The sequence below is a fragment of the Danio rerio genome, chromosome 1, assembly GCF_049306965.1.
Source record: "Danio rerio strain Tuebingen ecotype United States chromosome 1, GRCz12tu, whole genome shotgun sequence".
Taxonomy (NCBI): Eukaryota; Metazoa; Chordata; class Actinopteri; order Cypriniformes; family Danionidae; genus Danio; species Danio rerio.
The window spans coordinates 21,041,343-21,065,953 of NC_133176.1; the positions used below are offsets into that span (position 1 = coordinate 21,041,343).

Here is a 24,611-nt window from a genome sequence, read left to right on the forward strand (position 1 = left end):
CAGGCTTCTAGTGAAATTCATTGCTTGTGATTTTACTGGAATTTGAAATCTGTTCTGTTTTTTTGAACGGCGGAGCGGAAACGCGCCTGGCGCCAAATTTCAAGTTTAGATGGTTGAACTGAAAGCAACGCCGGGGCTTTTGGAGGTTGTTTTCATCAAGCGTTGTTAGTGGATTTTACTCATATCATTTCGATAAAATGTACATAAAGTCGATTGTACTAGAGGGCTTCAAGTCCTACGCCGAAAGGACAGAGATTAACGGATTTGATCCGTTTTTTAACGCCATCACTGGACTGAACGGCAGCGGAAAGTCAAATATACTCGACTCCATCTGCTTTTTACTGGGGATTTCGAACCTTTCCCAGGTGAGGGTTTAAACATGCTTATTTATTATCAGAACTTAGCAATGTGTATAAATCCGTTTTTAAGGTGTGATTGCGTTATTTTGATTGTTGTTTAGCTTAACATTGTTTATTTTTGTTTGCAGAAAAACGAAATACAATCATTTTCATTGTTATATGTGACCCTGTAAGTTACCACAAAACTAGAGATACGTGCATTTTTTTGTATCTTAAACCTAAAGAAACAATCTTTCCACTGATGTATAACGTTACTTTTTTACGATAGGGCCACATTTAGCCGATATGCATACAACTGGAAGTTATTTGAAAATCTGAAATCTAAAATAAATAAAAAAATGCTAAGAAAAACGCCTTTGAAGTTTTCCATATTAGGTTTGCAAAGGGCATTATTAATCAGAAATTGAGTTTTTACCGTAGGAAAATTACCAAATGTCTTCACTAAACATGGTCTTTACTTAATATAACATTACCAGTAATTTTGGCATACAAGAATAATCAATAATTTTCACCTATACAATGTATTTTTGGCTACGGCCAAAATATAGCCTTCTTGTGATATAAGACTAATTTTGTGCTCCAGGGTCACATATGTTGTTAATAAATTGTATGATGACAACAAAAGGCAAACAAAATATAAGTGAATATTATATATTTATAACTTAAACTTAAACAAAAGATGTGCTCAATAAAATAGAAATACATATAACGACTTTTAAAGCTAAAGCTGCTTGTTTTGTAGGTTCGTGCCACAAATCTCCAAGATCTGGTTTACAAAAATGGCCTGGCTGGGATCACCAAGGCAACAGTGTCCATCACTTTTGACAACTCCAATAAGAAACAGAGTCCACTTGGGTTTGAGACGCATGATGAGATTACCATCACACGACAGGTAGATGACCTAAAATCAGTGCCATTTTCACTATAAGATAGCAGCTCACCTTTAAGAATGAGAATGTGAAGATGTTATTTGTGTTGTGCAGGTGGTCATAGGTGGTCGCAACAAGTACCTCATCAACGGCGTAAATGCGAACAACCTGCGTGTCCAGGATTTGTTTTGTTCAGTTGGCTTGAATGTCAACAACCCTCACTTTCTCATCATGCAGGTAATCATCATAAGAGAAGTTATATGGCCTCATAATATTCTACAATTATTATTGTTATAATTATTATTATCACATTTATGAAATAATGCTTTAAAAACTTTTTTACAATTTTTTTCCCCTGCAAAATTCAGATTTTATTTGATATAAGTTTGTTTTATATAGGTGAAAATAATATAGTGAATTTTAAGTTCTCAATGTTTTTATAAATCTTTTTGGGCCTGTGGTCCCAGGAATAATATATATATGTGTTTAATTTATTTATTTTTTTTTTAGATTCTGTTTTTGTGTGTTTAATATTTCTTTACACTGGTTTAATAGTTAATTATTAATCGTATGTAACTTAAAAAGCATTTTGAATTAAAATCTTGCAAGTGATTTACAACAGTTTATTAAGAGTTTAACAAAGCCTACATATTTAAAAAAAAAAAACAACACATAGATTAGGTTTAGCTATTTCTCAAATTGTGCAAAACTTATTGACAGGGAGGTTTAGAACATTCAATATGAAGTCTTTGTGTTTTCATATTCACAGAAACTAGTTCACATCATTGTTTGATTTGGTGTAAATTACCTCTTAATATTTTCATCCAAAATTTGCTAAATATTGCAATGCTGCATAATATAGCAAATTCCATTTGAATGGCTATTGAATCCTTAATATTGTACCCTTATTTTGGATTTGCATATCTCAAAACAGAGCAATTTCATTATTTTTACCTGTTTATTCCAGGGGAGAATCACCAAGGTTTTAAACATGAAGCCTCCTGAGGTAAGAGATCATTTAAATAAAAAGGAATAGTCAGTTTGATTAAACAAACAAAAAAAAAAAAAACGATACCAAGATGTTAATTTCCTATTTTTTCCATTTTTAGATTTTGGCCATGATTGAGGAAGCAGCAGGTACAAGGATGTACGAATGTAAGAAGATCAGTGCTCAGAAAACTATTGAGAAGAAAGATGCCAAGCTCAAAGAAATTCAGACTGTACGTACATTTAAATATTAATGTTCAACAACAATTTAATCTTTTGAAAATGTAATCCTAATATGTTTCTGTGGGTGTGGGACAGATCCTAGATGAGGAGATCACCCCTGCTATGGAGAAACTAAAGGAGGTAGGCATTTAATTTTTTTTAATTTTTCTTTTAGGTGTAGTTCATTGTAAAATAATGGTATTAGCATGGTGTTAGCACATTTACTTTTTACTGTCAAACCCCCCTCAAAAAACGTATGAATGAATAACAGATTAATAATAAATAACATATCTATAATTTAAAGTATTTGTGTAGATTAGATTAAAACCATATATTATTTATTTATACCTTTGGTATATTAATAATAAAGTAGCTAAATAATAAATAATGTAATCTAAAGGCTATACATTACTGTGTGCCTTTATGTGCTGCTTTGAAAAGCGTTTTCTAACAGCATCAGTTCCTTACTGCAGACAGAGTACATAGGACTCAATATATACTCATCCTTATGCCTTGTCCTACACTCAAAAAAATGATTAACTGGATTTACACATTTTTTTTAAGGTAGTTGGTTGCAAACCATTTATATGGGCTGAATTTAAACAAATTAAATTTAGTAATGTTTAACTTAATTGGTTTGTTTAAAATCAGACCGTATATAAAAGTTTTGCAACCAGTTACCTTAAAAAATGTAGTAAAGTGTATTGCTCTCATTTGCTTCTTCTCAGGAACGTGCATCCTATCTGGAGTACCAGAAGCTCATGCGAGAGATTGAACACCTGAGTCGGCTGTACGTGGCGTACCTGTTTGTGTGTGCCGAGGAAACCAAGCTGAAGTCTAATGAAGAACTGCAAGAGATGCAGAGCTCCATCGCAAAGCTGCAGGAGAACATGAAACAGAATGAGGCCAAAGTGAAGGAGCTCAGTGCAGAGATACAGGAGCTGGAGCGCAGGAGAGACAAGGTGAGTGGAGAACAAACAGCCAGATCTAAAAACAAGGGCAGGAATTAATAGTGCATTCATTGGGAATATTCATTAAGGGGGCAATTCCTGTCTAACAAAGTCCATCAGAGTAGTGGGGGGCAGGCCCAAGGAGAACAAGGGCTCACTTATGGATTACTTATTATAAAAACTGAGCAGATTGCTCCGTTTTTGGCTAAATAAATAAAAAATGTAAATTATAATAATTCCTTACTTGTATATAGCACTTTTCTGGACACTTAAAGCATTTTACACATTGAGGGAATCTCCTCATCCACCACCAGTGTGCACCACTGATGATGCCACCTGGATGTTGTTTCAGTGATTCATTTAAATTGCTATCAGATTTTATTTGCTAAGCTAATTTCCGCCTCTTATAATCTACTGAGACTTTTAATTATTATTAATTATTCGATTTAAAAAAATGCAAATATTTTTTTTTTCCAAAGTTCAAATGCAAATATTTTTTTTCTGTAAAATATTCTATTTACATATTGTGTAATGATATTTACATCACAATATATTTTACCATCACAAATATGCAAACATAGTGCATGTAAGAGAAAAGGAGTACAGAGAAACAGAGAACAGTATCAGATCAGTAAGAATACAAATTGTCCTTGTGTTTATACATAGTTTTAAGATAATTTATAAAAGAACACCACTTTTGTTGCTGTTGTTTTTTTTTTCTTTCAAATTTCTAATAAGTTTTTTTCAAAACATGTCTTTCTTAAGAACAGATATGCTACCTACTATTAAAAAAAAGGTTTAGTTAAATATTTCAATCCGCACCAGTGCATTAAACTCATTTATACTGTTACACAGAAAAATTCTGTGTAAAATACAGTTGAAGTCAGAATTATAATTTTTTTCTTTTTAAAATATTTTCTAAATAATGTTTAACAGAGCAATGAAATTTAGATTTTTTTATATTGTTTGATTTCGGCTAGAATAAAAGGAGTTTTTATTTTTTTAGAAACCATTTTAAGGTCAAAATTAATAGCCCTGTTGAGCTATATATTTTTTCGATACACAATCGTTATACAATAACTTGCCTTATTACCCAAACCTGCCTAATTACCATAGTTAAGCCTTTAAATGTCACTTTAAGCTGTATAAAAGTGTCTTGAAAAATATCTAGTCAAATATTATTTGCTGTCATTATGGCAAAGAAAAAATAAATCTGTTATTAGTAATGAGTTATCAAAACTTTTATGTTTGGAAATGTTTGGAAAAAAATCTTCTCCATTAAACAGAAATTGGGGGAAAATATAGACAGGGAGGCTAATAATTTAGGGGGTTTAACAATTCTGACTTCAACTGTAAATGTTGTGCTTTTCAACTTTCTCTTTATAAACAGTATATCACAGTTTTTACTTAAAAATGGCATAACTGTTGTCAGCTTTGATAATATTAAGCCAATCAATTGAGCATTTTATAATGATTTCCGAAGATCACATGACATTGAACTCAACTCATGAATTCAGCTTTGCTATAACAAGAATAAACATCTTTTTAAAACCTGTATTTCACAGTGCTGCTTTTATGGTATTATTTTTTTAGATACGCAACCTTAAAAGACCTTACAAACTGCTAAATCAAAGTGTATTCACAATTCATCTTATAGTACTGAATTGAAACAAGTGGTGAACAAATGTCAAATTCCTCCATCAGAGATGAGACCTTTTATCAATGTTTACATTTTAAACAAGTGGCAAGAAGACGGGATGCATTAGAAAATAATACATTACATGAAATCCAACCTGAAATCTCACAGATTGTTAAGAGATTTTAAGACTAGATTTGATCAGGTGATTTTTACCAGACACAATACAAGAATAACCCATGTTTTTTGCTCCAATGTGAAATCCCTACTCGGTGTTTGTGCTGCACGACTCCCCTTAAAACACATTTTTCTGGACTGTCCTGCTTTTACTGATTCCAGAAGACTTTTAAATGAATTGAACTCTCATAAGGACATTTTTAGCAAAGTGACAACAAAAAAGATTTTAATATTTTTATTATGTAATAACACTAAAAAACTTATTTAATTGATGTGTTCCTTATTGATTTTTAATTGTATATTTATTGAAATGTTCCTCCCATGAAAATAGCCTTGGTCACTGACATGGCATTAAATAAAAAATGCAATACATTATAGTTCTGAATATAAGTGTATTCACAACTGTACCATTCAAACATGTAAACAATATATGACTACACTTACTATTTTAATCATAAGTTATCTGAAATGCAGTGATTTAAAAAATGTGATAATGTTTCCTTTAATCTAGCAATATGTATTGTATAATTAACTCAGATTATATAAAACGTTTATTAATTAGAAATAGTAATTGTTATCATGGTTATTTTTTTGCATGTATAATTTTTTCATCTTGAAATTTTGTGTTGTAAGTTATTGCGGCTGCATCTGTTGTGTAGCTTTAGTTGTGTCAACTGTCAAAATGTTCTATGCAGAGAGGAAAACTGTCTTTAATTTATTCAAAATGATTTGTGGTTCTGATTAAACTCATCCAAGGTCCAAATCTGGACCGCAGTCTGCGGTGGGGTGACCTCGAATTTAAATAGTTTGGGTTTCTTTTACTTGAACAGGTTTGGTAATCGAGTACTTTTGTGGAGACTGGAGGTCTGTAATATGGGATGGGATGGTGGGTAATGGACTGGCAAAAGTATTAAAATCATTGTACGGGAAAAGATTTGTGAATTTTTAATGATGCAAATTGATACCTGTTAGAAAAGTGTGCGGTTGATTGATTGAATATTTCTGTCTCCTGTTGTACTCCATTAGCTCGTCTCATTTCTGTGTCTGTCTCTCTTTCTCTCCAGGAGGTTGGGGGGGTATTGAGGACGCTGGAAGAGACCTTGTCTGAAGCACAGAGAGTGGACACCAAGGCCCAAAGTGCCCTGGATCTGAAGAAGCAAAACCTGAAAGATGAGACCAAGAAGAGGAAAGAGCTGGTCAAAAACATGGAGGAGGTATGAGATGATGCTGTCCTTTATTCAAATTAGGCTTTTGTATTTGCTTTTTGGTTTTCCACTCTTTGACTTAAAGGTAGTTCACCCAAAAATGGAAATTTACTCAAGTGGTTCCAAATATTTGAGTTTTATTTAATCTGTTGAACCCAAAAGAGATATATTGAAGATGCATACAATTCTTGTTTGTCGTCTCGCGCATTGTGTCTGTTTGTGTCTGTAGATTTCAGTTGCAATATATATTTTTACTACTTCACTCTCTTAGACATAAATCTCCTTCATCTCCTAATAGCACTTACACCAAATGTTTTATTCATATCTGTATTCTGTGGGTTGTTCTATAGGTTTGTACATTTTATTCTACTTTATTTTTCTGGCAGTTTATGGTACTTGTTGAATTATGCAGTGAGTAAAAATAGATGCTCAAAGCACCCTCTTTAAAAGCCTTTGATTTGTAATATGTCAAAAGAAAATGACACCAAATTTTTAACTTGATGTTGAACAAGAAATGTATGCAAATTAGAACTTATAATGAAATAATAACTTAATAATTACCAAATATTTACAATTTTTAATGTATTAAGTCAACTAGGGAACTCTTAATTTATATTTACCCTATTTATCTAATGTCTTGCCTTTTGAGTGTTGGATGTTTAAAATACTTTAATTGATATTTAAAAATGTAAAGAAATTTAAGCCCCTTATATAAAGTATTAAGTCTTAAATGCTATTTTGCAAGGTATTACATTTTATATCATTTTTGTTTATGCAATGTATAGTTGTATGCTATAGTTTGCCTGAATTAAATCAGCGAATATCAGGATGCTGTGTAGTTTATGAAATCAATAAAATCTTGTTAGATTTAACATTATGGTGCTTTGTTTACTGCAGTAATCAAGCCAGCAACATTATTTCTGCAGTTCTATATTCGCCAACCTGCTGAATTAGTTAGATTTAATAGATTTTTATTCAGTATATCAATAATGGTTTAGTTTTGGATTAATTTCTTACATTAATATTTAGTAAATATGCTGCAAGTTAAAATCTTACCAGTGTTTACGATTGAAAAGTGGTATTAAGGTCTTAAAGTGTGCAAAGAGTCTTAAAAAGGTCTTAAAAGGTATTGAATTTCACTCTTTGATTCCTGTATATACTATGAAATGGATTCAACATGGAAATTAAAATTTAATAAATATATTTTTAAAAACTATTTTAATAAATTGTTTAAAATTGGTGTGTTGATTTAAGGAAGTGTCAATTTAAACGTGTACTTTGTTTGCACTAGGATAAGAAGGTGATGTCCGCTAAGGAGGCCGAGGTCGCTAAAGCAGTAGAGCGTCTGAAGGCAGTGAAGGAAGAGGGCCAGAAGGACGCAGAAGCGCTGGAAGCAGCACAGCAGCATTTCAAGGCAGTGTCAGCTGGTCTCTCTGCCAATGAGGATGGAGCTGAAGCCACACTTAGTGGCCAGATGATGACCTGCAAGAATGACATCAGTAAAGCTGAGACGGAGGCCAAACAGGTGACCTTTAGAGACCGTCAACACTGGCTGCATTCCACTGCACTTTTACTAACACATTCACTAACTTCCCTTCCCTTGTTCCCTATGGGCATCCCTCACTGCCATTTTAAAGTGCGTTTCACTTCATCAAGTGAATGAGGGTAGATTACATGGACATACTCTTAAATTCATTCGTCCACCCCAGCACCTATATGTCCCAGAATGCAATGCAGCTGCAACTGCTCAAGGATTTGGGGTGTTTCATTTAAACTCATTTAGATGTTTCACCAGTAGTGGGCACTTCTGTCAAGTAATCAATGACATATATTCGAGGAAACAAGACAGTGAATTTAGCGGGTAAAAAGGCATAAAAAACTGGAGTAAAATGCAGCCAGTGTTCACATTGATCAAATATTTTTGTCCACAGTATATACCTCAATAACTGTTCACTGAGCATACTATTACTATTGTAATATAAGTATTGTTTACTGTCTGTGTTACTAAAATCAATAATGTCTCTAGACTACCCTCAACTTTATGAATATTGTGAGTCTACTGTTTAACCGTTTGGGCAATGATGAGGTTTTATTTATTTATTTTGACAAGTTTTTTTTTTTTTTTTGCAATTTAAAATAATTGTCTAAACTGTACATTTTATTTTAAGAGAGCATCCTTTTATTTTTGTTATGGCAGAGCTGAATTTTGCTAAATTCAAGAAAGCATCTTTTAATATTCAGATTTGATGCTCAAAAAATATTTATTTTGAGTGGTATTTACTAAAAGTAAACCCATTAGGACGAAGTTAAGTATTTTTATTTTTTTTTGCCAGACATTGTTTTACAATAAAAGTTAAAAAGACATAAAGTAAAAAAATCATTTAACTTTTGTTTCTTTATTATATTAGCATTTTCGTAATTGTTTTGCCTTAAAAATTGCCTGAGATGCTCACATGGCTTTAAATAAAAAAATACAATATAATAAAACGTTTAGTGTTAAATGGTGTTTAAATGGTTACAACAATTTACCTCAATTTGATGAATAGAAAGCTCAAAAGAACAGGATCTATTGGAAACATTGCATTGATTTATTTTTTTGTAATAGTAATACATAGGGATAGGTGATTAATCGAAAAGTAATTGAAATCGACATTCAGAACCAATAACCAATCTTATTTTTCCAGGTCAAATTGTTTTTAATTACTCGCCTTACTGCATGTGGAGTCATATGACCCTGCTCTGTTTGTTATTATTGGGTTTCTTTTGCTACATTAATGATTGACGAAGCTGCGCCAGAGATTCATTGTTGAGACGCCATACTTTCCATTACATTAAAATAATTTTTTTAATTAAAACATTTGTTAATAGAAGATGCAAGAAATACACTGTTTTAAATATTATTTACAGGATATGCAAGAGTTACTTTATTTAGAAGGTTTAATTTTCTACTTTTAATATGAAAACATTCAAAATATTTTATTTTGTTTCCAAAAATGCAAGTTATTTATTTTCACTTTTTTTTATATAAGACAAAGATGACTGTTTTAGGCAATGTGTGCTATAATTTCAGTCATTCAGCATTGACGTTCAATAAATAATCATAGATAGTAAATAGTGTTTTTTCTTCAATTATTTTAAAATCAAGTAATGCACCCTTCATTCAGAAATCTCACTTGTAATATGTGAGCATATTTACTGTTAAAAACCTGTCAGTGATCTCTGAGATAATAATAATATAATTGTTCATTAATCGTAATCGAGTTAAAATGTTCAATTAATTGATATTTAATTTTTAGGCTAAATCACCCAGCCCTAGTAATACGCAGTTACGTTTCTTTAATGTGTTTTCTGTCAGCATAACAGTGTCTTATGCTGTATGTGTTTTGCATTAAAGAATGATGTTAAACTGTTTAAATGTTCTGTCTCTTAGGCTCAGATGAAGCTGAAACACGCTCAGCAGGAGCTGAAGACTAAGCAGGCTCAGGTTAAGAAGATGGACAGTGGCTACAAAAAAGATCAGGACACATTTGAGGCTGTGAACAAATGCATAGAAAAGCTACAGGCTGAAATGAAGAAACTCAACTATGAAGGTACATATTGAATGTGATTATACTAGGCATAGGTCAGTATACGTTTCTGAAGATGTGATAACCTTGAATAGCAGTAATTACAATACTGTGATATTTCTCTGAAATATGTTCTCTTTAAATGTCTAGTATACATGTCAGGCTAAATAATTAAAATAAATCATTGACTTCTGCTCTCTTCATTAGTTTCAAAAACAGATTTTTTATAACAAATTAAAAAAAATCTTCTTTCAACATCAAATACTGTAGAAATGGTATAACTGCGGTAAACCTTGAAACTGGTTATAGTCTTATGCCTAGATTATACATGAATTTATTTATGCAGTCTAAACTACTGACTCGATGTGTTTTTCTTTTTCTTTTTTCTTTTTTTTCAGATGGACGAGAGGAGTGTCTGTTGGAGCAGAAGAGGCAGTTTTCACGGGAAGTCATTCAGCTCAGAGAAGCTTATGAGTCCCTCATGGGCCAATTCCCCAACCTGCGCTTTGAATACACGTGAGGACTTGCAAGATGTTTTCATCTAGACAGTGTGTCAATTATAGACTTCATTTAGCTTTAATGTTTGAAACTTAATCCAGTGGTACTGTTTGTTTTGATCCAGGGACCCAGAAAGGAACTGGGAGCGAAGTAAGGTGAAGGGATTGGTGGCTAATCTTTTCACCGTGACTGATGTGTCAAACGCTACGGCTCTGGAAGTGGTGGCAGGCGGACGACTCTATAATGTTGTGGTCGACAATGAGGTGAGGCGTACTTTTATGAAGCATGCAGGTGTAGCTGTTGATTAGATCTGTTTTTTAATATACATTGAACAACTGTTCAAATGTTTTGGGTTTAATCTTTTTAAAATTTTAATTCATTAATGAATTAAATTGACCAAAAGTGACAGAAAAGGCATTCATAATAATTTCAAAGACTTATCTTCTAATTTCAAAGAATTCTCACTATAATAGTTACGTTTGAAATGGAAAAATAATAAATTGTGTGAATTACAATCTGAAATTTTAAATAGAGTTTTAATACATTATAAGACTAGGCTTGATCAAGTGATTTTTACCAAAAAGAAAGTTCACCAAAGTTTAAGAGATATTTAGAAAACTGTCACCAATAATACATTTTTAGAATTTTTATCATGTATAAACGTTACAAGTTGTATTTAATTTATGTATTCATGTGTTTATTATTTTTAATTGTATATTTATTAATGAAATGTTTTTGCCATGAAAATAGCCTTGTTGTTGACATGGTATTAAATAAAAAAATACATCTTCATCATCATTTATAGCGTACTTTTGAATAATACTCTAAATGCTGTCACGGTCTCCACAAATTTAAAGCAGTAGTTTCGTAAACATTTATAGAAACATTCCTTGAGCATCAAAATCAGTTTTGCCACCACTACTTATCATAACTATATTCAAATAAAAGTTTAAAAGTCACAATATTACTGTTTCATTGTAGTTTTAATCAACTTTTTAAAGCATACTTTGTGGATTTAAAAAATCATCACACACTTTTAAACAGTAACTTATCTATATTAAGTATTTTAATTTTAAACATGTCTTAAATGTTTTCAAATTGAAGGTTACTGGAAAAAAGCTTCTGGAAAAAGGTGAACTGAGGCGAAGATACACCATCATCCCGCTGAACAAAATCTCAGCGCGTACACTCAATGATAACGTAGTGCGCACTGCTAAGAAATTGGTGAGGACTGGTGTTGATTTTAATAGATTTATTTGAAATATACTGAGTGTCTTTCTAACCCATTAATGGAAACCTATTTGTTCTGTGTTTCAGGTTGGGCCAGATAATGTGCACACAGCTCTGTCTTTGGTAGGTTATGAATCAGAGTTGAGGAAGGCCATGGAGTATGTTTTTGGAACTACGCTGGTGTGTGACAGTTTGGACAATGCTAAAAAAGTTGCTTTTGACAAAGGTGTGAGCACCAAAACAGTTACGCTCGGAGGAGACGTATTCGATCCTCAGGGAACATTGACTGGAGGTTTGTATATGTGTGTCTGCAACTACATGAGATAAAGACCCTTGCAAAAGTCTTCACACCCTATGTAGTTTGTTCTGAGATATACACTTAACGTTTTTGAATATATTATCGATTAGATTATGATTTTTTTGTTAGTCTTTTCTACTCACCAAGGCTGCATATTTTTATTCATCAAAAATAATTTATCTCCATCATATTTTTTGAGGGAATGTGTACATTTTAATTAATAGAATGGTTAAAGTAACAATATGTGAAAATTAAACTGTTCTAATACATTTCTAAAGCACAATAGAATGCCATGTTCTCTAACTATAACATTTTTGTGTGTAGGTGCTCGTGCTCAGACAGCCTCTGTCCTTTCCAAACTGGCTGAGGTGAAAGACATTCAGGACAGTCTGAGGAATAAAGAGGCAGAACTCAGTGCAGTTGAGTCAGAGCTCAGCGGCCTCAAGGGAACAGCGGAGAAGTGAGTCTCTGACCAATAGATCACCTCTCAAACATCTAGACTGATCAATTAGAAGAACATTAAAGTTTCTTTTGTTCAAAATTAGATATCGTCAGCTGAAGCAGCAGCTGGACCTGAAGACTGAAGAGGCTCGGATCCTGGAGACCAAGCTTCAGCAGAGCTCCTTCCACAAACAACAGGAGGAGTTGGAGAATCTGCGCAAGACCATCGGTAAGCAAAAAAAAAAAACCTTTGGGCTGAAATGATGCTAGTTCTCTTCCTGAAACCAGAACCCTGTACAGTTTTATCAAATTTACTGTTTTGGTGCTCTCTTTGTTTAGAGGAGTGTGAGGACACTCTACAGAAGACTAAGGAGGTTCAGAAGAAGGCAGAGGAGAAATACAACGTTCTGGAGAACAAGATGAAAAACGCTGCCGCAGAAAGAGAGAAAGAACTGAAAGCGGCCCAGCAGAAACTCAATCAAGCCAAGAGCAAAGCAGACGCCTTCAGCAAGAGACTGAAAGAGAAGCAGCAGGTACTTTATTGACAATATTATAGCCGTGTTTTCATGGGAACATAATAGGGGTGTCAAAATTAATTGTTTCTTCAGTGCACTGTGTTGCAGACGCGGGCAATTCGGTTTCAGTTTAGTAATAATCATAACCGGTTATTATGTACTGACGTCATTTACCTCATATGCGCTCTGTTGCGAGGGAGGCGATTGGCAGTTTTTAAAATACTCCAGGCGCCAACTACTTAAAAATGCAGACACTGGTCGGCGTCGGTAGCCTAGTGGTACTGTGCGCTGACATATAGCACCAGTGTGCTCGTGGCGACCCGGGTTCGATTCCCGTCTCGAGGTCCTTTGCTGATTCTTTCCCTCTCTCTGCTCCCAGTGCTTTCCTGTCTGAATTCTCTACTATCCTATCAAAATAAAGGTGAAAAACCCCTAAAAAAATAATTATTAAAAAAAAAAAAAATGCAGACACTGCACAATTTCACTGCGTGTGTGTGATTTTTGGACAGTCTTTTACTGACACTTCCAACAGAAGCCCCTATTTCTCTTTGATTGAGGTTATGAAAGTGAACTCCCATTTCTCTCTCCATTTCTTTCTCTCTCTCAATGTGGCCCATTTCACCTGCTAGCGTGACTTTTCCTCCCCTCTCTTTTCCTCTCGGCTGTATGCATTCCAGCAGCTGTACCTGTGCATTGTCGCGGGACCCGACCAGATTTCATGCAGCGTGGGAACAAATTTCTAATAAAGTACGGGATCGGTCGGTAACTCTGGTGTATTTTTAACAGGAGTGGGCGGTCTCACAACATCGCTCCCAAGCGAGCGCGCAAACAAGCGCACATGACGGTTGTGCATGTGCGTGCGTGCATGCGTGTGTGTGTGTGTGTGTGTGTGTGTGTGTTTGTTTGGTGCTGTCAGTTTGTGTATGTGTGTGAATGAGGGACAGTGTGGTGCTGTGTGTCCGTGTGTGTTTATACAGGCAGCTTGTTATAGCCACCCCCCAAAATACAACACTGTGTATGGAAGCATCGTCGATAGACCGAGATATCGAATTGAACCAAATCGATGTCATGATAATCGTAACCAAACTGAACCGTGAGATCAGTATAGGTTCACAGCTCTAGAACATAAGGTATTTTTTGATGTTGAAAGGGACTGAAGCTGTTTATTTAAGAGACAATTTATTTATTTAGGTTAAATAAGGGATGATTTAAACTTGTGGAATTTTTTTTTGTTCTGAAACAAACTTTTGCTGTAGTTTGTTCAAATGTTACTCATGTTTTCTCACCTCAACCAAAGACTTAAATGTTTTGCATGGGTTGAGAACATCTCCTTGATCCAAACCTTACATTAAATGAATCAAACAAAACCAAAAAAAACACAATGCACAAGATTCTGAAAAAGCCATAAGAATGTAATCAGAATATACACTCGGTAATCAGAATATAATGAACATAGTCAGAATATAGTTTTCAGAATATAATCATATCCCAAATCTTCAGTCTTTTTAAGCTTGTGTTTGCAATTTGTTTTGCATTAAAAAAAAGTTTTTCTCATTCTGTGCATAAAAGGCATAATTTGTTTACACCTTGACAAGGATACAACATTGCAGATATGTAATGTAACCTTGAACAAAAGAAAAACAGGAAGAGGCCAGCAATTTATACACTATTTCGTAAGGAGGAAACTCGTTTCTAAAAATAACTATTTCAGAGCCTTTATAAATATGAAACAATAAAAGGAGTATGTGTCTTTAAAAAACAACAACTCCCTATAGCAGATGACATTTGACTTTTTTAGTTCATTTACAACTTTAGCTACATGACCTATTTCAACAAACAATCCATTCTTTAATCTTTATACCACAAGGTGAGGGCTGTAAGAGACCTCTAAATCTTATTCTAATTGTCCACTTTTATGGCCTGGCTTACACTTACTATTAAATGTTTTGGTCATTTGATCACTAGTACACGAGTGAGACACATTCTTGTTAAATCTGATGTTTTAATATGCCTCTCATCAACTTTTAACCACTTTCATGATTTCTTTAGAGACTATGGGCAGTGGATGTGCTGGCTTTTTCTTTCAATCTAATGTTGGAACATAAGCTCTCAACTTTGAGTGCAACTGCATTTTTTTCATATAACAAACGTAAATAATCTCTTGAGTTATCTTGCACCAGTGGTCTGATATTCATACAACAGAAGAACTATCATTTAAAAAGAACTATACATTCGTTTTACCATTTTTGTTAAGGTAAAATACTATTGACATTTATAAAAAAAATAAAAAAAAGTTTCTTCATACCAAATGAGAAAATGTCCAGTGTTCTTCACAAGCTTGTATTCTACAACATCTGTATTTAACTTGCCAATTAAATAAATGCACACCATAATGGACTGCAAAATCATGAAATTCTGTGGCTATAAAAGACTTTTGTTTTTGAGATCATATTCCTTCTATTGTTTCTCTAGGAAGCAGATGCAGTAGCTCTGGAGCTGGAGGAGCTGAAGAGAGAGCAAGCTGGATATGAGCAGCAGATTCAGGCTGTAGATGAAGCTCTCAAAGCCGTACAGGAGCAGATCGATAACATGACCACAGAGGTTTCAGCCAATAAGGTACAGAAATAGCGAATATCTTTAGCCCATTTCTTAGCTTAAAGGTGACATGCTTTACTTCTGCGCCATGATTCTTGACTTTTATACTATACGTGTGTCTGTATGTGTTTAGGAAGCAGTGCGTGTTGCGCAGGAGAAACTGTCCCAGCAAAAGGAGGTGATTATGGGACAGGAGAGAGAGATTAAAGGAAAGAGCGGAGAAGCGAACCGCCTCCGAGAGCAAAACAACGATGCTCAACTCAAAATCAAAGAGCTGGAACACAACATCAGCAAACATAAGAAAGACAGCGCTGATGCCACAGCAAAGGTCAGAGCAAATCAATGAGACATTAGAGAACGGGTGTTCATCCTAATGTGAAGTGAATGTTTTCAAAGTTAAAAAAAAAAAGAAAAAAACAAAATTGGGTGAATTAGGTGTTTTTATCAAGTTGTTAGAGCAGCTGATTGTAGCATTGGTAACCTAGTAAACAACCAGTAAACTAGATAAACATAAAGTAATGTTTGCTATGTCATTATTTCTTCAGCAAATACGTTTCCATCTCCAATTATTCACATTAACGTTATTTGTCCAGAAGCAGGTCACCTGAACATAAAAAGATTGTGTATTTGAAATTCGGCATTTCTTTCCCTTGTTTCTCTTCCGATAATTCAAAATGTGCATTAATTACAGAGAGATGGAAACCTTGTTAGTGTGATGTTGGAGTGCGTCTAATGTTTGCCTGTGTTCAGGTGGCCCGAATGTTGGCAGAGAATGACTGGATTTCTTCTGAGAAGCATCTCTTTGGTCAACCCAACACTGCCTACGACTTCAAGACCAACAATCCCAAAGAGGCTGGACAGAGACTGAAGAGGCTTGAGGAGACTAAAGACAAGCTGGAGAGAAACGTCAACCGCAGGGCCATGAACATGCTCAGCGAGGCTGAGGAGAGGGTATGAACTTTGATCTCACGTACAAAAATAACAAGGGTTTTAGATTCAGTTTAAAGTAACGACACTATTTTATTTTTTTATTTTTTTTGTTTTGTCCTAAAATGCAACATTTTCTCAACATATGTGCATATTGTTGTGCAGTTCTATAGGAGAACAGACAGTTTTAACCTGAAATGACCAGTCTGTCAGATGAAAAGGAGCCGGAGTCAGAGATTCACTTAAATAAAGTTAACTGATAGTAGCAGAAGCCAGCTTCAACACTCGCAAAGAGTTTGTAGGCTGCTCTGCATACAATCTCAGAACAACAACAATTGTACTCTCACATAACGTCATTAACTGCACCACAAATATAGATGTTTTAACCTGATCGGTTAAAACACAGATAGATAGAAATTTTCCATGTATGCGTGTACTATTCTATTATATCTCAAGCATACAAATTTGAGACAGCCACTTAAAGCTGAACTCAAACCTGTGATAATGATCCACAAACAAGTAGAACCAACACACACACCAAGTACAATCTGTTTTATACTCAAGGCTGTTTCTTGTACTCTTAGCAGTCTTCATCAAAACTGGTACAATCTACATACAAACTGGCAGTTTGCTAATAAGTATATCTTTAATGCAAAGGAATTTACTTGAAAATAATTAACATAAAAAATGGCCAAAAACTCAGAAAAACGGTTGTTTCCAATCCTTCAAGAGTCCAGTTCCACTTAAGAGGTCTCTTTGACCTTGCTGGTAGATCCTGAAGAAACAAATCATTTGCTGTCCAGAAAAAGCAATGGCACGCATACCATTTCAGTTTTACTCTGAAGAGCAATGATACTAAGGTCATAATAAAATCTATGCCCCTAAACATTCAACTTTTATTAATAATCATAAAGACATAAAAAAGGATATGTGTTACTCCATCCTGGGGTGAACATCCATCAGAAAATCTTCTATCAGTATCTAAAATGTTTATGATATTAGTGGCTGTTTATTAGTCTTGCCTTTTGCCATTAGACTGGTCTTGATTGACTCTTTCATGTCATACTGTAAACCTAGATACAAGTTTTTTTTATAGTTGGCCCAACTTCCTGTTCATTTTTATTTATTTATTTTTTGAGAAAACTATGGCTGTAACGATACATGTATTCATATTGAATCATTCGGTATGAGGGTTTTAATTTGGTGTGCACTGCAGTACAAAGCGAATGATTTGCCACAGTTATTTGGCAAATACATATTTTAAAAATAAAGAGCCTGAATTATGTGAAATATAATTTATTATCAACAAATCAGCTCAAAAAACAATCTGTAACAGCCAACGTGTGGTCCGACTCTGCCACCCGCAAAGAAACACGTCAGACATACACTGGATAAGCCTGTTGCAATATGACTAGTAACATTCATTTTATAACCAAAACACAAACATGCTTTTTATTTTAATTTTTATTTAGAAATGAAATATTTAAAAGTCAAGGACATTTTTTATAGACACTTTAATATAATGATCCATTAGATAATGTACTTAGTTATTGAATTTACTAACATGAACAAACAATTAGTAATACCTTTATTATAGTATTTGTTCAACTTTATTTACCTTAACATTAACGTTAACAATGTTCATGCTAACTCATTGTGCATTAGCTAATGTTAACAAGCACAACTTTGAATTTTAAGAATGCATAAGCTATTGTTGAACTATAATTAATACATGCTTTAAAAGATTATTCATACTTGGTTAAAGTTAGAAAATGGGCCATTATTTTAAAGCAGGGGTCACCAATCCTGGCCCTGGAGGGCTGGTGTCCCTGCAGTGTTTAGCTTCAACTTGCCTCAACCCTCCTGTCTGGGTGTTTGAAGTATACCTAGTAAGACCATGATTAGCTGGTTCAGGTGTGTTTATTAGGGTTGGAGCTGAAATCTGGAGGACACCGGCCCTTCAGGAACAAGTTTGATGACCCCTGTTCTAAAGTTTTAACTTTTCATCTTTTTGCTATATCAAAAAGGTCATATTGAACCAAATCGTGAATTTTGTGAACTGTTACACACCTAGAAAAAAACCTACTTTTTTAGTTCTAGATTCTAGAAGTCTTGGATCATTTTAAGACCACTCCGGTAAAAAGTCCACAAGCCAGGATTTGTATCCGAGACAATTAAAGTGTACAGTGGGCTACATGTCAGCTCAGTGCCCATAGGACTTTCAGCACAGATCTCGCAGCTTTATCAGGGTTCAACAATAAGGACTGCCCAATGTCCAGGGGCCAGTATGAGAGATGCTCGGGACAGTAGACAGAATCGTTACTGGCCCAATCGGGTCACTAAATTTCAATTTGCCTGCTACTATTTGTCAATTGCATGCAAATACAATCTTAGAGAAACTATTTGTTCTTTTAAGTCTTTGAATGCTGCCTTCTCTGTGAAGTCGTAAACACCATATTGCTTTTCGTTTTCTTATATCTGATTGGATGTTTTAAGCACTTTTTTTTTTCCCATAACCTGGTAAAAACCAGTACAGCTAAGAGACTGCAACCTGACTTCACCTCAAAATATGAGGCTAATAGAAAATGTCTGTTGACATGGGTACAAGACGATGTGTAGTAAAAACGAAGTGATATTTTACTTGGTTTGCCGTCACTTTTTTTAGTCAGTCACTTTTTGTTTTGCAATAAAATACATGCACATTTTCCATACTGCTATATTTTACTGCTAAATATTTTAACATTTCTAAAATATTTAAATTCTAGATTCACAGAAATTTATTTTTGACACATTATTTAAAATATGTGACTAAGAAATAGCAATTCACTTTTTTTTTTGGTGGGGCCAGTGAAAACTTTGGCAGGGCAAGTAAAAATCTGAACCACTGGTCCAGTCAGGTCAGTGGAAATAATCCTTAACGTTGAACCCTGTTTATGCTAACAATGTCTGTCTTCTTTCAGTACAATGATCTGAAGAAGAAAAAGAGAATCGTTGAGAATGATAAAGCCAAAATCTTGGAAACGATCGAGGAGTTGGACCAGAAGAAGAATGAGGCTCTCAATGTGGCCTGGCAGAAGGTAAAATATAGATTTTTACATGTCATTAGCCCCTTTCACACAGTGATACCGGTAAATATCCGGAAAATTTACGGAACGACTTTACCGGTATATTCAAAAAAGCGCTGTTCACACAGGCGAGGACGTTACGGAAATTTTCCGGAAAAGAGCATTCACACATCCATTCCAAAATACCGGTAAATTCTGACATCATTCACCACAAGTGAGCTTTAAACGGCTGCGCTTGTATTTGTAAACATTTGACTAAATTACAAACTCTGTGGATGATCAATATTGTGAACAACTTTCACAGGATCACTTTCGCATGTCGAGATGTTCATATTATCTGCGTGTGCAGGCGCTCATATGCGCACGCAAAGCTTGAAGGTAAACAAACAACGGCTTATCATAAGCATCTCATCGATGATTATTTACACAGTTGGCATTAAGAAGAACATATAAACGTAATCTGACTAACTTCTAGCAGCTAAATGTGTCTGGAAAAATATTCAAAGGCTTTTATTCTCATAAACCGCGTGGACGTAAATGCGTCTGACTGTTGTGATTGGCTAAAGCAGACGTCTCACGTCAGCAAGTTCTAGACGTGCACGCGCTTATTACGGGAATCTTCCTTCTGCGTTCACACAGCGCAGCATTCCGGCAAATTGCCGGTAATGTTACAACTTCTCTTTCCGGAAAATAGCCAGAACGAATTTACCGGTATTTTCAAAAAGGACCTGTTCACACATACAACAATTCCGGCAATTTTCCGGAAAGGTCTGTATGTGTGAAAGGGGCTATTAATTACAGTCACTACTAGAAGGAACAAGCTAAAGCAATCGAGTTGCAGGTTCAGTAGAGTCTGTGTGTTTACAGGTGAATAAGGATTTCGGCTCCATATTTTCCACATTGCTGCCCGGGGCAAACGCCCGTTTGGCTCCACCTGAGGGATGTGGTGTCCTGGACGGGTTGGAGTTTAAAGTGGCTCTTGGGAACACCTGGAAAGAGAACCTGACAGAGCTCAGCGGGGGTCAGAGGTCAGCCTTTTGCCAACTGTTTTTCTAAAAGTGGCACACCGCTCCTAAAATCAATAGCCATTTGGGTTACGGCTCTCCAGGACAACATTTCTGGGCCACAGATCCATTAGAGCATGAGATGGTGGACGGATGATTTCTTGTGCATATGCTGCTCATTGATCATCTGATGCATTTGTGTGTGTTTCAGGTCTCTGGTGGCGCTCTCTCTGATTTTAGCTATGTTGCTCTTTAAACCTGCTCCCATTTATATCCTGGATGAAGTGGATGCTGCTCTTGATCTCTCACACACACAAAACATCGGACAGATGCTGAGGACACACTTCACACACTCACAGGTAAAGCACTGTTTTGTTTAGTTTTTTATGTAAAGCAAAAAACAACTGCATAGGTTGCTGAATGTTTTCAGGCATTACAGAGTTTAAAGCAAAATCAAGCACAAAAGTGACGGCAGCTTTTTTATTTATTTTGAACAACTGCAGAGTTGAAGACTCACTTGAAGAGTAGGATGTGTGAATTGAATCCCTTGCTAAGTAGCTAGTTGTTCACAAGTCATGTGGCACAAGCTGTACACACTCTGTGACGGTAGCTAGGTTTCCATCTAAAGATGTGAACCAGACTTGTGTGCAGAATATCACATAAGCAATTTGCAAATAAAACACAGTTCCTATCCAGTGAGTCAAAGAAAACAAAATAATCCCTTCCTCATAAACTGGTGCCAAATATCAAAACAAAAAAGGAATTTGTGGTAGGAGATACAACTGAGCCTCCTTCTTGTATAAGAACGTTCATTAATTTTCCTTTGGCTTAGTTTCTTTATTCATTAGGGGTCACTACAGCAAAATGAACCGCCAACTTATCCAGCATATGTTTTACGCTGCGGATGCCCTTCCAGTTGCAACCATTACTGGGAAACACCATACACACTCGCATGCACACTCATAAACTACGGCCAATTTAGTTCATTAAATTTACCTGTACAGCATGTCTTTGGACTGTGGAGGGAAGCTGGAGGAAACCCGCGCAAACACGGGGAGAACATGCCAACTCCACATAGAACTGCCAAATGACCCAGTCAGGACTCAAACCAGCGACCTTCTTGCTGTGAGGCAACAGTGCTAACCACTGAGCCACTGTGTGTTGCCCCTATATAAGAACATAATTTTATAATTATTAAAGTTAGCATAAAAACAGAAGGATGCAAACATAGCTACCCATACCGTCAACTGGTTCAGTTTGACTTTAACATTTTAAGGGTAACACTTTACAATAAGGTTCATTAGTTAATGCATTTACTAACATGAACTAATCATGAACAACACTTGTTTAGCATTTATTAATCATAATTGAACATTTACTAATGCAATATTAACATTCAGGTCCATGCTTGTTAACATTAGTTAATGCACCATGAGTTAATATGAACTAGCAATGAACTACTGTATTTTCATTAACTAACCTTTAATAACATGAATAAATATTGTAGTAAATGTATTGTTCATTGTTTGTTCATGTTAGTAAATGCATTACTTAACATTAACTAATGAACCTTATTGTAAAGTGTGACCATTTTAAGCTGGTCTGGTCACAGTGCCAGAAAATTGTATTTTTCCAGTTGATGCATCAATTTTTTGATAACTCAGATGTCTGAGAATACACATGAGGAAAAAAAACAGCTCAGTTCTACACATTGGCTGCAAATTGGGCAAAAGTAGCAGTTTGCTGCACAGTTGTTTATTTGATCACAAATCTAAATCAGTTTTATTTTCACAAGAGTACTGCATAAAATGCATTCAAATATAATTTTTTGCACCAAATATCCTAGAAATGACATTTAAGCATTTAGTTTTATGATGAAACTCAATGCTGATTAAATTGATTTACCAAATACTTATACAATATAAACAAATACAAATAATTATTTGGAAAAAAAATCATATTTTACTTTGAATGTGTGTGGTTTTTCTTAATGCTTATGTTTTTTCATACATTTATCGAATATGATTCGGCGGCCACTTTATTAGGTACACCTTACTAGTGTCTGGGTGGACCCCCTTTTGCCATCAGAACTGCACTAATGCTTCGGAGCATAGATTCAACGAGGTACTGGAAAATTCCTCAGAGATTTTGTTTCATATTGATATGATAGCATCATGCAGTTGCTGCAGATTTGTCGGCTGCACATCCATGATGTGAATCTCTCATTGCACCACGTCCCAAAGGTGCTCTATAGGATTGAGACCTGGTGACTGTGAAGGCCAGTAATTGAGTTTCCTGTTCTTAGCTGACAGGAGTGGCACCCGGTGTGGTCTTCTGCTAGTGTAGTCCTTCTGCCTCAAGGTTTGACATGTTGTGCGTTCAGAGATGCTCTTCTGCATACTTCGGTTGTAATGAACGGTTATTTGAGTTACTGTTGCCTTTTTATCAGCTCGAACCAGTCTGGTCATTCTCCTCTGAACTCTGGCTTCAACAAGGCATTTGCCCCCACAGAACTGCCGCTCACTGGATATATATATATTTTTTTTTTACCGTACTCTGTAAACCCTAAAAATGCTTGTGTGTTACAATCCCAGTAGATCAGCAGTTTTTGAAATACTCAGACCAGCCTGTCTGGCACCAACAACCACGCTATGTTCAAAGTCACGTAAATCACCTTTCTTCCCCATTCTGATGCTCAGTTTAAACTGCAGCAGATCATCTTGACCATGGCTGCGTCCGATACCGCATACTTCCATACTATATAGTACGCCAAAATCAGTATGCGAGCCGCGTAGTATGTCCGAATTCATAGAATTCGAAAATCAGTATGCGAGAAGTACCGGGATGACTTACTACTTCCGGCGAGATTCCGGAGTGCGCATCCCATGCATGCTGCGCTATCCCATGATGCCCAGCGAGCGAATTCATAAATGGACGTAAAGCGATGCAACTGATGCAGGTAGGTCACGTGACCATGACAAAATGGCGGATGTAGTACGTCTGTATTCCTTTCATACTTTTCACATTCATACTGTATAGAACGTACTTTTCTAACGGCTGAGTTGTACGTTTAAATTCAAATGCAGTACCTACTAAGTAGTAGGCGGTTTCGGACGCAGCCCATGTCTACATGCCTAAATGCATTGAGTTGCTGCCATGTGATTGGCTGATTAGAAGGTTGCGTTAACAAGCAGTTGGACTGGAGTACCTAATACAGTGACTGGTGAGTGTAGGTTGTTGAGGTAAACACTTAAGTTTTTCTCTTTGTTTATTTGTTTCATATGTATTTTATGCATATTTTTGCAGCAAATTTTCCACATAAAAAAAGCAGCCGCAAAATCATTTTAGGATGCAAAATTTGCCATTGATTTATTTTTTTTTTATTCACAACCTTTAGATACATGTCTTTCAAATACTGATTCATCAATTACAAAATATGTGACTGCATTTTTTTGCATCTATTTCTGTCTCTTGTTACAAGTCTGATTTCCCTCTTTTTCCTTTAGTTCGTGGTGGTGTCTCTGAAAGACGGAATGTTCACCAATGCAAACGTGCTCTTCAAGACCAAATTTGTGGACGGTATCTCCACAGTCACTCGCACTGCTCAGACACACGAGGGGAAGGTTTTGGCTCAGCGCACACAGGAGAAAGCCAAGGACAAACGGCAGCGGCAGATACTGGCCAGCTAAACACTTTTCTCTATTGCACTGTTTACAGCAGATTTATCAAGCTTTTAATACTTTCAATTGAGAAAATAAAATGGTGTATTTAAAAGTGTTTGTATTAAAAGCATTTGGACACATTCAGTGCATCTAATGCATGTGAAATAGCTCTGTAAATCATCTTATTTCATTTTTCTCAACACTTTTGTATTCACACAACTCTTCCTGTTTTAACTGTCATTATGGAGTGTAGTTTCTATATTACTTTTAAATCTTGCTGTTTTGTACTGAGTCTCTGTTTTCTCTCTTTATTTCAGTATATTTGTTTGTTCAATGACTTTCAGTCTTTTTAAACTTTGCAAGCTAGTTTTCTATAAATAAAGCTTTCAGAATTTAACCCAAAAA

General features: G+C 35.2%; 1 protein-coding gene across 3 annotated transcripts; it reads left to right on the forward strand.

Annotated features, from left to right (window-relative positions):
• Positions 1 to 88: 88 nt before the first annotated feature.
• smc2 (structural maintenance of chromosomes 2) lies at positions 89 to 24,611 on the forward strand. Of its 3 annotated transcripts, none has more exons than XR_012384470.1 (24): positions 89 to 365; positions 1,102 to 1,251; positions 1,343 to 1,465; positions 2,196 to 2,234; positions 2,338 to 2,448; positions 2,534 to 2,578; positions 3,166 to 3,399; positions 6,265 to 6,414; positions 7,697 to 7,930; positions 9,836 to 9,995; positions 10,370 to 10,487; positions 10,594 to 10,732; positions 11,574 to 11,693; positions 11,787 to 11,991; positions 12,322 to 12,457; positions 12,543 to 12,667; positions 12,778 to 12,971; positions 15,426 to 15,569; positions 15,682 to 15,876; positions 16,299 to 16,499; positions 19,436 to 19,594; positions 20,342 to 20,568; positions 20,756 to 20,903; positions 24,051 to 24,611. XR_012384470.1 is itself a non-coding variant. In NM_199542.2 (24 exon segments), coding segments are annotated over 24 exon segments (3,600 nt in total). In that variant the 5' UTR covers positions 103 to 197; the 3' UTR covers positions 24,234 to 24,611.